This window comes from Carettochelys insculpta, chromosome 8 (assembly GCF_033958435.1).
Source record: "Carettochelys insculpta isolate YL-2023 chromosome 8, ASM3395843v1, whole genome shotgun sequence".
Classification (NCBI taxonomy): Eukaryota; Metazoa; Chordata; order Testudines; family Carettochelyidae; genus Carettochelys; species Carettochelys insculpta.
In genome coordinates this window covers 67910545-67926346 of record NC_134144.1, presented here as the reverse complement: position 1 = coordinate 67926346, position 15802 = coordinate 67910545, and the positions used below count along the sequence as shown (strand labels likewise).

Below are 15802 nucleotides of genomic sequence, written 5' to 3'. Positions count from 1 at the left end.
TTTTTTTTTTTTTTTTTTGGAAGATCTGTTCCAGAAGAACTTGTTTCAAAGGATTGCCGTAGTGTAGATGCATCCTTAGAGAGGCCATTAAATCAGGAGGCATGCGTGACAGCATCTCTACGTTAGCTTTTTAGACTAAATTAGCTTTCCCATCCAAATATATATACACTCACTAGGTAATGTGTTCAGATTTCTTGGTGGGTAAGATAACATAATACTTATATTCCTAGTTTGGTTTAACAGTGATCCAGTTACCAAGGCAGCAGCACAGTTCAAGTTTGGGAAAGCAAGCTGAGAGATCTGGACTATAAAGTCCAGTTCTGACCTGCAGTATCACATGTGTGCATCAGTTTTCTAATCAGTAAAACGAGAGTTAACATTGCAGATTTAAAGCATTTTGAGTAAGAGATTCTTCATCAGTCTTTGGAAAGTGCTTAGAACCCTGCACTTGCTTTGTAAATTCACCTGGATCTCGTAAGAGAGTGATTTTTAAGTCTTATCAATATAGTCTGAAAATAGACTTAGAATCATAGGGCTAGAAGAGGCCTTGGGAGGTCATCAAGTCCAGCCCCCATGTGTTTGCCATATTCCTTGTTTACTGCAGTCTGTCTAGACAGAAAATGTCATCTGTGCAGACCACACAAATGTAACCCTTTCATGTCCATTCAAGTTATGGACCCTCAGCAGTGGCTTCACTCTAAGCAGTTTTAGATTTGCCACGTAAAGAACATCTTGGAAGTATGTCGGTGGTAACACGTGTAAATTTGGAAGCACTAAGTTTTATTTTACATCCATGTCTGGAGCAGAATCAAGTTTTTTTTTTCTCTCCCTTTTAGGAAACACTTTGTACTTGTGCTTTCCAGATACAGTATCTGAAAGTGACATTCTACCAATTTCTCCGTTACTTTTTTCCTTCTCTAAATCCACTAAAATATCTTTTTGGGGAACTGCAAGAGTTAGCTGCCTTACAAATAATTATCAAGAATTAAAACAAATCATTCCTGTAGACTTCTATAATCCTGAGAATTCCATTATTTCAACCCGTTGGCTGGTCATAAACTAACTTAACAATTCAGCTGTTTATTGTCCATCTAAACATTTAAGCTGAGTAAAACTACAATTTTTTAGAAAGACTTTTCTTGTGTGTCTTGAATTTTTAGTTAACAGTATTAAAAAAAAAACAAAACAAAAAAAACTCTACTTTGATCCTGGTAATCTTAAAATATCGTTCTTTCCTTTCCTTCTGTGCTCTGCTTTTAATTGAGGAAGAATGTTTTTTTCCAATTAGCACATGGACTTCGGGACTGGTAGAAGTGGATTCTACTTGACTTGTAACCTTTATTCACTTAAATTATCTGTTTCTAAGAATTCTCTAAATCTGAGAATTTCTTTCCACAAAATAAGGTTAATATGAAGGCAATGTTGTATTAATTCCTTAATGTGTTGAAGGTGCTATGCCAAGGCTTTTATTGTCTCCTGGTTTCATTTTTCATGAGTTAATTGTAAACATTTATCCTATGATTACTATAAATCTCATAGATCCCTATAAAAACCCTGCATGCCGCAACGTATTGCTTTGCTACAATTAAGTGATACTCATTAAAAAAGGCTTTTGTCATTTTGAAACAGGCTGCCGAATGACTTAGTAGCTAGGTAAGTCCTTCTCCCTTCCCCTGATTCATGTACTGCATAAGCACAGGTGTTGAATTTGTAGCACTGGGACCTCATTTATATATGTTTAGACTACTCATTTTTATTTTATGAGGTGCTTTGTTCTTGTGTTATGTTTTTGTTTGCCAAATATTCTAGTTTATGCATCAATATCCTAATTGCTTTTTTGCTGGCAAAACTGTAGTTTTAATCTCCAATATGTTTAACTTTCCAGGTATTCTTTGATCTTATGAGGGAAATCAGAGCAAAGAAAATGTCAGAAAACAAAGACAAGAATGGGAAGAAAAGTGGCAAGAACAAGAAAAGTTTTAAAGAGAGATGTTGTTTACTGTGATCCTTAGGAACTGTAGATATCTACAGATGGAATAAATAAGACTTACCACTAAGGATATAGGGCTGGATTCATGAAAGGAAGTTTGTATTGCCTCCCTTAGATTTTTAATCACTTATCTCCTTTTTAAAATGCAAAAATATAATTTGTGACCCATTAGTTAAGAGAAATTTGAGGCCATGTACACTGATACGGGCTCATTTTGCCAGCAACTTTCAAAGCTAGAATTTTGCCCACAAATATGGTTCTTTGGGCATGTTATTTCTGTCTAATTGCAGGAAATAATCCTGTGTCAATTTCAAAGAAATAGCTTCCTGATGTCTTTTCAAATGTGATCATTTCCCCCCAAAATTATACTGACTTCAGCAAACATCTAATTTGTCTTTTAAGGTCAACGAAATTTTTCGGTGTCTGCGCTCACTGCGTGAAGTGGGTTTTCTATTAATAATATAGACAAACCAGTATGTGGCAAGACTTTTTGTGTCTCACAATCTATAAGTGGCTGTTGATATTTTGTCAGATGGTCAGAAATCTATTTGACTGCCAACATCTTGAAGATTTGGGAGTAGTCACTCAAAAGCAAATTAGCTGTATTGGTTCAGTTATTCGTCAATGCTGTATTCATGAATCAAGCCTGTTGCTTGAAATTGGACTTTGGTAATGCAACTTTTAATATTTAGATACTGGTTAGTTGTATTCCTAACTGGCTTTTTTCCTTTTTTTTAAACAAAACAAAACAACAAAGCAAAACAATTATTTGGTGGGTGGGGAAGAGACCTAAAACTGTATTTATTTTTTTAGAAAGGAAACAAATTGGCACTAATTTTTGAAAAATAACCCACCCCCAGTTTGTATTTTGTATTGGGAATAGACTCATACAGTAGCATCTACTTCATCTGCTCTTCAGTGCATTGTTTTAACTGTTTAAAGTGCAGATTATCTCTTTTGTGTTATTGTAATACATGTATTCATGTCATGGAGATGTGGAATTACTGCATGTCTGCTATCCATTTTGTTTGAGACACATTTTATTTTATTTTATTTTTTTCTTTTGAGAGGACATGGGCCACCGATCACAAAACTAATAGCTTGGAACCAGTGTAAGGCTTTTGTGCTACCTCGCAACTTGACACAGTTACTTGGCTAGTAAGTAAGTTGCCAAATGTCAGAAACAAACCTGAAATGATGTTAGGCAACTGTCCTATTATGTTCCTTGCTGTTAATTTTTAGTGTACTGTTCCCCTGCGTATTTATCTAAAATCTGGAGACTCTTTTTTTCTGAGCCTTGCTATCAAAGCTGCAACTGAATTTAGTCTTAATCAACCGTGTTTGAACAGAAATGGGGGGAATAACTGGGAAATGTCAGTATTTATCGATTCTAGTCTCTTCATGACGTGTAGTTCACTTAAATACCTTTCTTCAACTTAATAGTTTAAATCAAGTACCTTTGCCAAAAATATACTGTGTATTTTTCCATTTGTTACCATAGCAGAAATTGTCAGCTTTATATTTACCCTGCTTCTGGAATACGTTTTGTACAGTTTCTCAACGAATCATAGAAAAACTCCTTTGTGAATTTTTAAAAAGTGGAAAAATCTATTAGCTGAAAACTAATAATTTTTTCAAATTGTCACCTGATTTGTTACTTCAAATCAGCTACACCTGAGAAGAGAATCAGATATAGAAAGGAGCAAGATAATGAAGGGTTTGTCAGCACTAAACAAATTACAATTGTTAGTTCAATCTTTAAGTGCATGGGAGCAGGGCAGATGCAGGAGGGCCTTAATTCAGTATTTAATAAAGTATCTAAGATTGGCGGCGTTTGATTTTAATTTTGACTAATATCAGTTCTTAAGAATTGGTTTTTTTTATTTTTATCAATTTTAAATTTTCACAGTTTCTGGAATATATGGGGAGTGGTCAGGCAACAATTAGTGACACTGAGATTCAGAAAGGTTAGTTTTTTTTAAAGCATGTTAAATTACAGAAAAATAAAATACATAGAAAATAAATATCCTCATCTCAAATTCTAAGTTCTCAAGCAGCATTTTTCTTTGTTTCTATAAATTTTGATTATCATTGATGAAAATATTTTTTCATCTGTTTTGTGCTTGTATCACCAACATTTATCTATAGAAATCTAATTCTTTCGAGTCTGAACGTAACTAACTTCCAGGGTTATTGAGACATGCGTATTATCACATATTTTAGATTGCTACTCTCATGTATTCCACTTAGATTTCATAAGGAAAATAAAGTTCAGTATGTGGTGGATGTTATGAGACTGAAGTCTTGCATGGACTTTTGAGTTTCTTATCCCATTAATTTATTGTCTTCCACATCTTGGTTTTACTACTTGCCAAGTGATCTATTGAAGAAGGAATATCCTGTATAAAATCAAGGGTGCTGTAATTTGTTTTATTGTCAGTTCAAATTCCTTTATAGTTTGAGGCTGACCATTTTTTCTAGCCATAACATTCTGAAAATATTGGCCTTTAAAACAGGACAGGAAGCGTCAGAATGATACTACAAAGCTACCTTGACTATAGGACATAGAAACATGAAAATGTATTGGGTCTTAACAATCTTGTTTACAGATATTTTATTTAAGCCCTGTGCAAAACTATTGTGTATAGTTAGAGGGTATATAACTTAAAGGGATTAATTTGAATGAGGTTATAACACGTTACTTTACAGTGTTATCCATAGTGTCTTAATGATTTAACTTTTCATTTTTAATAGGTCTGACTTTTTCACTGTTTACTTTTTGTGTTTCTTGATCTGAAAAATGAAAATAAGATAGTCAGTTTTAATTCCATTTATAGTCTTGATATACAAGTCCCTTTCAGGTTCTCATGGGTAAGCACAATGCTTATTTCTTTACTGCAAATATAGCAGGTAAATCTTAATTCTTGGAGGAAACTGTTCTCAGTGGCATTTTAGAAAGATTGATGGGAACACTGGAATTGCCAAATTGTTTAAGTAACGTATATCTTTTGGTCCAAATCTCTCTTCCTAACCTCACTTTAAATTTTTAGCTGCACTTTTTTATATGAATATATCATGCTGACCTCTGGTTTTCTTGAATACCATTGAGACAAAAAACAAGCATTAAAAATATTTCTAATCAAGGTTCACTGGAGTGTAAGATTTAATTAAAAAGTGATTTAAGTTGCTCTCAAATCAGAGTGCACTCGGCAAGGGTCTCAGACAAGCAGCTCACTTAGAACTGATGTGGAAACAAGTATGTATGGTGAGCTAATACCCAAAGATCCCATTAATCTTTTCAGAATTGTAGCAGTATAAGAAAGACTTCTAAAAAACAAAACCAATACCTTTATTGCACAAGGCACACCTGTGTATTACAGCTTCCATCTGACTCACTGTGGGAGAGTAGCACTTATTCTCAACATAGCATGAGGCCAAGGCACTCCAGGTGACTTTCAACAGAAATTATTTTGTCCAAGCAAGATGCCTAAGCAATGGTAGGTTCTTTAATCATTACCCATTAACACTTTTCTAAACATCACAGCATCTGTATCAGTGGTGCAGAAGGCTTGAGAGCACATTCTGTTAGAGCTTTCAATGTGTTCTCTCTCCTAAAACCAAAAAGTAACTTATAAACTTGATATGGCAGCTTTTCAGTTATGACAAATGCAGAAAAGAGAACTTTCCTGAAAGTCTCTTCTCAGTTCATTGCCTGTGAACAAGGCAGCTACATTGATTCAGACTAAATTTCAAAAATGATCAAGGTTAGTCTTCAGAAATACTTGTGTGAAGAGCTATTAGTCTGATTTTAATAACCACCTGGGCAGTAAACTGTACTCCTGGGCTGGAAGATGTGTGCAGATGATTTGTTCAACCTCATGTCTTCGGAAGTGCCTCATATTTAGCTATTTTTGTGCTCCTAAGCAGAGTGAGTGCCAGAGTGATCTCAGGTGATTTCCAGTTCTGCATGTCTGGAGGTACAGTAACTCAAGAGAGGGTGATTGAAACTGTGGTAGTAGTTAAAGGATGAAGGAAAGATATATGGCTTCTTGTCAGGGGGCTTTAAGATATGGCTGAAGGAAACCCAATTTCTAAACTGTTCCTAGTCTAGCTGGTCAATCATAAATCAAGTGTAGAAAGTGAAAATAACTTGGTAGGCTAGGAAACATCATATATAATCTCCTAGCTGTGTGAATTGAAGGCTGTACAACTAAAGGTTCTGAAGGTCAAGTTTAAGTAAGGTTGGGATCACAGAGAGTCAAAAACTCTCCCCTCAGATTAGCATGGCAGATGTTTCAAATGATTATCTGCTTTCCTTTTCAGCATGGATGCATGGAAGAATATTTCTGAAATCAGTGGGTACCTGATACTCATGCAGGACTAGAAGGCCGGAAGACCTTGAGTACATTACTATTGTAAAATGTGATTTCAGTATTACAGTTGAGGGCATTCGGATGGCATGGGAATGGGGATACATAATCATTTTCCTTTGCTGGCAGTACCCATGTGGTGCACTTCAGTAGAGAGTGTGGTTACACTCTAACTGCTGTCTACCACATCAGAGGTTTTATTTCTAGTCTGTGTAGACAGTTATCCAAAAGGAAACCTACCAGCACAGTGATTAATAGGCACCTTTGGATCCTGTTTCTAAAATGTGTCACAAATTGTGTGTATGGAAACTGACCCATCCCCTCATCCTTAGAGAGGATCTCTATGGGTTAGGTTGAGATACATGGATAAGACAGTGTAGAGAGAAGCTTTTACTGTTGCTGTCCATAACATATTTGTTCTGGGGATGGATGGATGTTGAATATGTTAATTCAACATCTGAGAGCCCTGAACAAACTCATATGGGTTTTATTTTTTTCTTTTACTCAATGAGAAGAAGCACGCCTACTTTTTTATTGGGCATTAGATGTTGGTATGACTTCAGTGGCAGCCAAACTTCCAGTTGTAGCTTGTAAAGCTGTTTGGTATGCATTTTAGAAAAGAATCAAATTAAAATAACCTGGGGCATTAACATTACAAAACATTAATCTTTTTTCAAATATAGTCACTCATTAAAGTGGTGAGGAAGTGAGGGTTTTTTATAATTGCAATAGACATGTGGGACTTCATTCTATTACATAATTTGGGCTTTTGCATCAAGGTTCGGGCCTGTGGTTCATTCTAATAGCACTTCCACTGTAATCCTCAGGCTGCACAGGAATAGCAAGAGTTACTTTTGAGGTGAAAAAGAAGAGTTCATCCTTTTTATTCACACACCGACGACTGTGTTTACCATAATGAAGTGATGCTAGTGACAGGAAGGATTAAAATGACATTGCCTTTTTAAATTGCATGTTATGCTACAGTGTAAATTCTACTTTTCTTCTGTAGATCAAGAAAAGCTTTTCTCTCAAATGTTGCACAAACATTTATTTAAATGTTCATGGAAATGTATTTTATCCATTTTGTATTCATTATCATGCTAATCCAACTGATTTGTATTACTATTGTTAATAAAAAAGAGAAATGGGTGCAATATTCTGTATTTTGTGCTTTTTTATTGCAGTGTATATTATTGTAGTACCTTCACTCATCCTTACTGCACTATAAGGTCACAGAACTATGTAACTGGGATTGGATAGTAGATTCCCTGGGGAGAGGCCGGGCAGCACACTAGCCAGATAGACTACCACAGGTGGGACGCTGCAGAAGTGGCCAGGGAGCAGGCTCTGCTTTCTTCGTGGGTTGGATTCTAGCCCCTGTGGGTTTTGCTAGCATATATTTTGTTTGAGCAGTGCTTAGAGTCCCTTCTGGTCTGTAAAGTGGCTTTTTTTTCTAGCAGATTAAACACATTTCTTCCTTGATTGTGGGGGGGAGGAAATAGTCTATTGACAGGTCATTTAGGTAGGATAAAATCAGAATATGAGAGGTCTGCAGGTGGGAGTGAGAGGGGCACTTGCTGTTAGTATTGCAATGGTGTCTAGCTAGAACTTCAGTTAGGATCAAGGCCTACAGGTATGATACAGACATATACTGCAATTCAAGAGTTTACAATCTCAGACAGGATGTGATGTCCAGGTTTGGATGTATGCACTAGGAAAGGTGTGGGCAAACTGAACAATCCAGAGGACAACACCAAAAATAATAAAAGGCTTAGAAAATCTGACAGATGAAAGTTTTAAAGAAACTCCCCTTTACTGAGATCTCCCCCCTTTAAATCCTCCCTTGAACCCCGCCCCCCACTCATGCATTGCCCACAAAAGCTTATGCTCCAAAATATCTGTTAGTCTATGAGATGCCACAGGATTTCTTGTTGTTTTTAAAGAAACTGGGCATGTTTAGTCTTTAATAAAGGAAGACCAAGAACCTGATTCATCTTGAGATGTGTTACCAGGAGGCTGGTGATCAATTGTTCTCTACGTCTAGTGAAAGCAAGACAAGAAGTAATATGCTTAATCTGCAGGATGGGATAAATGCATTAGGTGTTAAGACAAATTTTGTAACTGTAAGGAGACTTAAGCTCTCAAATAGGCTTTCAAGAGAGGTGGTGGAATCCCTGTTCAAACACCTGTCAGGGATACTGTAGGTTTTCTTGGTCCTGCCATGGCACAGGGAGCTGAACATGATGACTTCTCAAGATCTCTTCCATCCTTACATTTCTGCTTAAGTGAGTGCCAAACAATTGGAGGGAACAAGGGAGGATGGACAGTAGGAACAGAAACACCCATATATTAACCGGCTGTATACACAATATGTTGGTATGAGTCATTTAAAGTTCTAATCTGTACATAAAGTAGATGGCAGAAATCTCAACTATACATCTACTCCTCCTCATCTTTAGGAATGGCTTCTGTAAGCTAGACACAGCAGAGTAAAATCTTATGAACTCTTCATATGCCTTTTTGTATCTTCTGCCATCAGCACATTGTACATGTTATCCTGGCCTCAACCTTCCTATTTGTACTATATTCTGTCTCACCTTTAACATGGTATTCTCTTGTGAAGTTGTGTGATTATTTTTCCTGAGTGCAAATTGCTGTCTATTTCTGTGATAATGTAGGGAACACTCTAATCTATTGTTCCTGAAAAAGAGCTGGCTCCACCTTGTGGCCTCAAAGATGAGAACTTGAATGTGAAACTACCATGGAGGGAGACTTTGATAATGCTTTTGTGAGCATAACAAGTAGGTATTTAATCTATTACTTGAATCGCCCATAGGGGATTCTTTTTATTCTACTTTATGGTGACGTATGCAGTAAAAGTCCTTGTTCTAATTTAAAAGCTTCCTTTTCTGTACAAACACTAAGCTGAATTCCTGCTTAAGTGTTTCAGTGTGCAAGGGAACTCCAGTTTCTCATGAGGGGTTAAGACAAAAAAGCAGTCATGTAGCACTAACAAAAAATTAATTAGGTGATAAGCTTTCGTGGGGCAGATCCACTTCAGAAGTGGGTCTGCCCCATGAAAGCTCATCACCCAATAAATTATTTTGTTAGTAGTCTTTAAAGTGTTACATGACTGATTTTGTTTTGTGAAGATACAGACTAACACGGCTACCTCTCTGAGACTATTCATCATGAGTGGGTAGGGGCTTTAGTCAAATTTCTATGACATGAAACTAGTTAGTATGGCAAAGGGGAAATCGGTGCTGCTTAAAGGACACATAGATTTGCATGTGAATGAAGAAGGAAGAATTTCACTGAGAAGAGTTCTGCAATATTTCATAGACATGTTTCTAGGGGAAATTCAAGGTTCTGGTTTTAATTCACCATATAAAACCTTCACCCCCACCATTTAGGTTATCTGCTACCACTCTTGTAGCAAAGAATGGTGTGGAAATGGCAGCTAATGGCCCCAAGATTTTAACTTTAGAGGACTGGAGGCAGTGTTGGGGTGAGATTGGGGGCGCCTGCTCAGAGCTTTACTTTTGTTCAGATAAAGTCAGTTTGACTCCAAGAATCCACCACTGCAGTGAATGGACTGTTCTTTAGGAGTTAAGAGTTCTATTTTTATGTAAGCAATTTTCATTCATGGGTTGCTTTTAATAGCTCATAAAAGCACTCAGACTACTGAAGGCTGTATAGTTAACAAATTAATGTAAATACTGGTATTTATTGGCCTATAAATTCTGGATACACAGAAACCTCCATGTATTTGTGTGTGTCCCTAATGCAGAGGCAGAAGGTATGGTAGAATTGATCTCTCTGTTTTTGGATAGGACCCAGCTATATTTACCCATATACCCACAAACTTTGATTATTTTTCTTAGTTACAAATCTCACAGATAATAAAAGTGACTCTAGCTCAGTTCCCTGAATGTGGTCAGAACTTCTTGGTATTTAAACCTAAAGTTAAACTTTTGCTTTTTATTTCTCACACAGATTATTAAAAGGTGAAGTGAGGGAAACTTCAGTGCACGGAAGGTCCTCAAGCTTCTATTTATTACATTACATGACCCCTTATAGAGTGGTGAGGCTGAAGGGCTAGGAGTGTGTGTAAAATACTAAATCTCAATTTGACTTCTCATTCTGTTAGCAGCAGCAGTACGCTAGAGAATTGATCCAACCTACTGTGGACCTCAAGCCTTCTCTGTTCAGGGGAAGTGTGTAAGCTACTGCTCACTGTTGAGAGTCAATTTGTGTCCCATCCACAGAGTGCATTAGCCTCTTGCTCCTTACTACAACGCCTGGCATGTTAGCTTCACCTGAAGCAATTCTTTCTTTCAGCTTTGGAAACCTCTGGTTCAGTCCCCAGTGTCAGCTGTCACGAAAGAACTTGGGAAATTGGGTTGTTTGTCCCAAAGGAGCAGATGAGGATGAAGACTCCTGTTTTCCTGACTCCACGAGTTGCATGCTACTGGAATCAGTGAGTCTACTCTAATGAGTAATGAGACTAGACATAGAGGGACAGACTTATTTTGAAAACAGGTTCCACGCTTGAAAGGGACTTCGGGCTGATCCTTGTGGCAGGGTAGTATTAGCATCTGAAGGAACACAAAAGCTTACATTTGCCTTTCAAACATTGTTTGAATGTCACAAGCACTGGGCCGAGCCGCAGGGAACTGGCAGGTGATGTGTGCAGGATAACTAGGTGGGTTCCAGTGATCACTGGAAGCATGTTTATTGTCCAGAGCAGAAATTCTGCTGCTGTGATCAGTTTTCAAAAGATGCACCTAATTTAAGGGGTTGGTTTGTTTGTTTTTTCCTTAATCTTGTCACCTGTGATCTACCTTCATACTCCTCCTATTGCCAACCCACCTCTGAACAGGCATGACAAAGGCTAGGGCTTAAGATCAAGTTCATACTTGCTGCTGAAACATGCCTTGCCTTGTTGTTCCTTATCTCTGGATTATCCAGAGCAAGAGCCAAGTGAGAAATTCCATTTTACATTTTTACATGTGCTTTCAAAGGTTGACTACGCTGTGCTGGGTGTGGTGAATATCGATGCAACACCAAGTTAAAACTTACCGTGACATTTTTTTGGGGAGGGAGAGGAAATAGCTTTTCTTGGGCCAAAATACAGTAAAGCCAGGTGTACTGAATTAGATTTGAAGTGTTCCAATTGCCAGTCAACAAGCAGCACTTGGGGGAAATACCTAGTATGACTTTTGTAGCCAGAATCTCTGTGGAATTAGACCACCTGCCTTGATATAAAACTGGGATTGGGTTCAGAGCTCTCTCCTCCCCCTTGTAAAGCTAACTGGGGTAAGGCGCTAGCCCATATAGGCCCAGTTCTACCCACACACCTTCCTTTCTGTAACAGCTCACCCTGCCTTCTGCGCAAAGTGCTCACTAAAGTAAAACTAGAACTATGCTCAACACTCAGTCGCTTCTTCGTTTAGTCTTTAGACTTTGTTTTCTGTTCCAGTCAAAATCCCCTTCGCAGAGATCTGGATTTTTAATACTTGCCTGTAAAGGATCTACTGAACTATTGGCAAGACACTGGAACTTCCATGCTCTGGGGTCTCCTCTACACTAGCCCCCTGCTTTGAAGGGGGCATGTAAATGAGCCCAATGGGAGAATAGCAATGAGGTGCTGCTCTGCATATGCAGCACCTCATTAGCATAATTCCCGCTGCATGAACTTCAAAGTTGCTAACTTCAAAGCAGTGACAAGTATTGTAGCTGTGGGCACTTCGAAGTACCCAGGCAACTTCAAAGTGCCCTTACTCCCAACAGTAACAATCAATTTGTGCTTGCCTTATTCACGCCACTGATGTAAGTGGGTGGGTCCATGTAATGAGCATTAGGCTCTGCATTGGTCAAGGTTTGTCAGAGCATCGAGTCACTCCTGAGTTGGCAGAATGAACCAGCGTGTAGTACTTAAAGACCAGGACTTGGTCTGCTCCTGAATTCTGCCACAGCTTTATGCTGTGATAGTGGGCAAGTCTCTTCACCTCATGTCCTTTAATGTGAGGAGAGTAATACACCTGTGCCTCCCTGAGAAACAATGTTGAGCTGTTTAAGTCATCGTTCATGACTTTAAAGCCCCTCTGACAGTCACAGCTGGAATGCACTATAGCTGTGCAAAGTGCCAGCTAGGACTAATCTTTTACACAGCCATAGCACCTCTCATCCTGAAGGACCAGACCTTCACGTGCTCTAGACCATGGACTGCATCCCAGTTCCCTGCACAAAGCTGCCATAAATGAGGCCTATTTGGAGAAGTCCAGCTGTGTAATAGCAGCTGCTGGCCTTGTGTTCCCCTACAGGGGAAACCTGGGCCTGGCTAATGGCATTTTGGGGAACCGTTGGCCACAATCCTGCATTTACTTCACCTCAGTGCCTTTGGTGCTGTGAGGGAGACAATGCACTCTGCATAACATGCCATTTCACATGCCACACAAATCCAGCATCTGCTAGGATAGGATAGGTGCAGCACTCGCTGCAGAATGGGTACTTGCCTGAACTACTTGAGATGGGTGGGGGGTGCAGAATGTATAACTAATTGGATCTGAGGTGGGATACCTGTTTTGAAATCCAGCCAAGAAAACAAAGCTCACACCTTTATTGTTACAAATAAACAAAGCATTATATCCCAGGGAATCTCTTAATGACCAGAAAAGGCAAGGATTTGTCATACATAATGTCCAAAACGCTGAATGCACCTGGTTACGGGACGGGATTATTTTTATATGCCATTTTTATTTTCAGCTGGAAATTACTGACATGACCAGGGATGCTTTTTCTCCAGCAAATTTCCCCCCTCTTCCTCCCTCCCTGAGGGCTGACCATCTGGAAATCCTCCACCCCGTCTTTCTCATGTGTGAATTTCCACCTAGGGCTGAAAGTATTGCTGTACTAAAGTTGATGCATTAACACATTGGGACACAGAGAAGTCAGGGATTATATCATTTCATGGGCCCACACCACAGCCCTAGTATGTTTTAATCATCTTCATCAGCTTGTCTGCACACCCTTCCCTCCCGGGTGATTATTTAAAAACATTACTGTGATTAAGCACACGCACCTAGCCAACAGAGGAACAATAAGGCTAATTTAAAAAAAATTAGCTAACAAACTAAATATGGTCCCAGTCCTTCACTGTCTGCTGTAACATAGGAGCTGGCACCTTTTTTTACTGATGTGATTAGATGCATTATAGCTTTTTATTAAGAATAATCATTAAATGTGTTTGACAATAATTGCAGAATAGACAAGTGCTATTTTGCATGGAAAAGAAGGGAAAAAATGGAAAGATACCCCAAATCAATGTGCATTGTTGTGGTTTGCTTTTTGGGATAACAATTTAATTTAATGCTCAGAGTAGTAAATGTGACGTGTGGAAGCCAGCTATCTGTTCAGCCTCCTCCTACCCAAATACTGAGATCTAGAATGTCTTAGCATAGTTTTCTTCTGGCTTGGCTACTTTAATCCTTTGAAGTTTCTAGGTCTTTGGTGTTTGAAGTGAGCAAAACCCCTCTGAAGTCCAAAAAATGTAAACCTTGCACTTTATGGTTTTCATGTGGTCCCTCCCAAAGGAAAAAATCACTCTCATCTTCCCATTAGAGGCAACCAAACTACGGTAATGCACATTTTGGGGACCTTCATCCTGCAAATGCTTAAATATGTCTAACTAATAGGACTATGCATGAGCATTTTAGCCATGTGTGTAGGTGTTGGCCAGAGTCTTGGTTTGTTTTCATATACAACATTATAGTGCTTCAGTATTCATAATAAAGAATACTGAGTGGGAGCTGGCCACGGGACACTCTGTTGTGGCTCTGGTGGTGCCAGTGATGGCAAAGGCAGCTGGGTGGGTGGACATGTGAAAGCCATGCCCAACAGTGCAGCTAGCAACTTGGCATCAGCCCGCACAGATGCAACACTGATCAAATGTCGGGTGTACTGTGGCAGCAGCTTCTGCGTACATGCAAGCCCATTGACTGTTCTGCCCTGGGGCCTAGATTTACCATCGGTAGACCTGGTAATGGTCCTAAATCTTAAAGTTTACCCTTAAGTATAGTAATGATGATTTAAACCACTTTGAGAAAGCTATTTTAAGATTTGTACCATTCTGGAATTTTGGGGCTCTTCCTGGGTTAATTAACCAATAGAACAATGAGCAGATAATAGCCCAGTAAATAAGAACAAGAAACACCAGTGTCACATGGAGATTGCAGAATTCATACGTTTAAAAACCATCTCTTTGAGGTTTTTTCAGTTAAAGGGACAGCCAGGGGTGTGGCATGTATGGTAGCATTGAAAACCCAAGTTTGAAAGGAACACGTGGGAGATTTCGGCACTCAAATCTTACATAGTCTGCAACTCGATCTTTAATCCAACTGTGTATTCTAGTTAACTCTCCATAAGATTGGAGGGGCAAATAGTTTGGCATATAGATCATATGCATACACTACAGGGCAAAAGGCATTTCAAAACAACATTAATAAAACATTTAACAAGATATAGTGGCATGGAAACGTTCTGATGGATACAATAGAAAAATGTGCTTGTAGCTAATCTGAATGGACAAAATAAGAAGGGTGAGGAAGGTTAAGCGTACTTGCTAGAAATTTAAGATGACAAAACAGGGTCAGACAAATGTCTGCTAACTCATATGTACTGGATCTTTGCTAACGTAAATTGGCATTCACTGAACTAGAGCTATGCTGCATTGCCACAACAGAGGATACCTCTCCTATAGATCTGTAATTTGTACCCATTAAAAGTGACAGAGTTGGGCATTACTGTTTATAAATAACTCCTATTAACTAAAGGTCCTCTTGTAGGCTCTCTCTGTGTACATCTGTCTCTAATAATAAATACATCGCTGGAGACAGAAATTTAGAAGAGAGGATGGCTCAGTCACCATGGTCCTTTCGGTCCTTTTGGCTGAGATGAGGTATCAGTTTTTGAAAGCTGTCCACATTTCACATAAAACTTAACAGAGATGGTAGAAATTATTTCTTCTGAGGTGGGCAGAAGGAGGAGAAAAATGCTGTATTCTGCTCCCTTCCCCAAATTACACTTTCTGTTCAGGACAATTAATGTTACCACTGATCACCCAGCCCTGCTGTTGAAATTCCGGACTTGTTAGCGGCACCACAGCTTTACAATGGCTAAACTATAATAGTTATATTTTAATAATCCTCAGCAAGTTGTTACATGAGTGCTTGTTTAACTTGTGTGCTTAGCTCTTAAATACAGATTCACCCATTTCGCTTCACTGCCCCTTGAACCATTTCCCATGAACCTACACTAATACAACTGCCACGTTCTTTGACAGTATATATAAAAAGTCCACCACAAGCAAGCTCTTCTTTTAACACACACAGTATGCCCAGCCTCTCATGCCCCCAGAGTAATTTCCCCTCCTTGAACTATA

The 15802-nt window shown here is 38.7% G+C and overlaps 1 protein-coding gene across 6 annotated transcripts in view; it reads left to right on the top strand.

Annotated features, from left to right (window-relative positions):
* The window catches only part of RALB (RAS like proto-oncogene B), a 56257-nt gene extending 48743 nt beyond the window's left edge, over positions 1-7514 (top strand). For all 6 annotated transcript variants that reach the window (XM_075001232.1, XM_075001231.1, XM_075001227.1 and 3 more), the window contains one exon: positions 1886-7514. In XM_075001232.1, coding sequence (XP_074857333.1) covers positions 1886-2005 — 120 coding nt within the window. In that variant the 3' untranslated portion in view covers positions 2006-7514. The remainder of the gene's footprint in view (positions 1-1885) is intronic.
* Positions 7515-15802: the final 8288 nt, after the last annotated feature.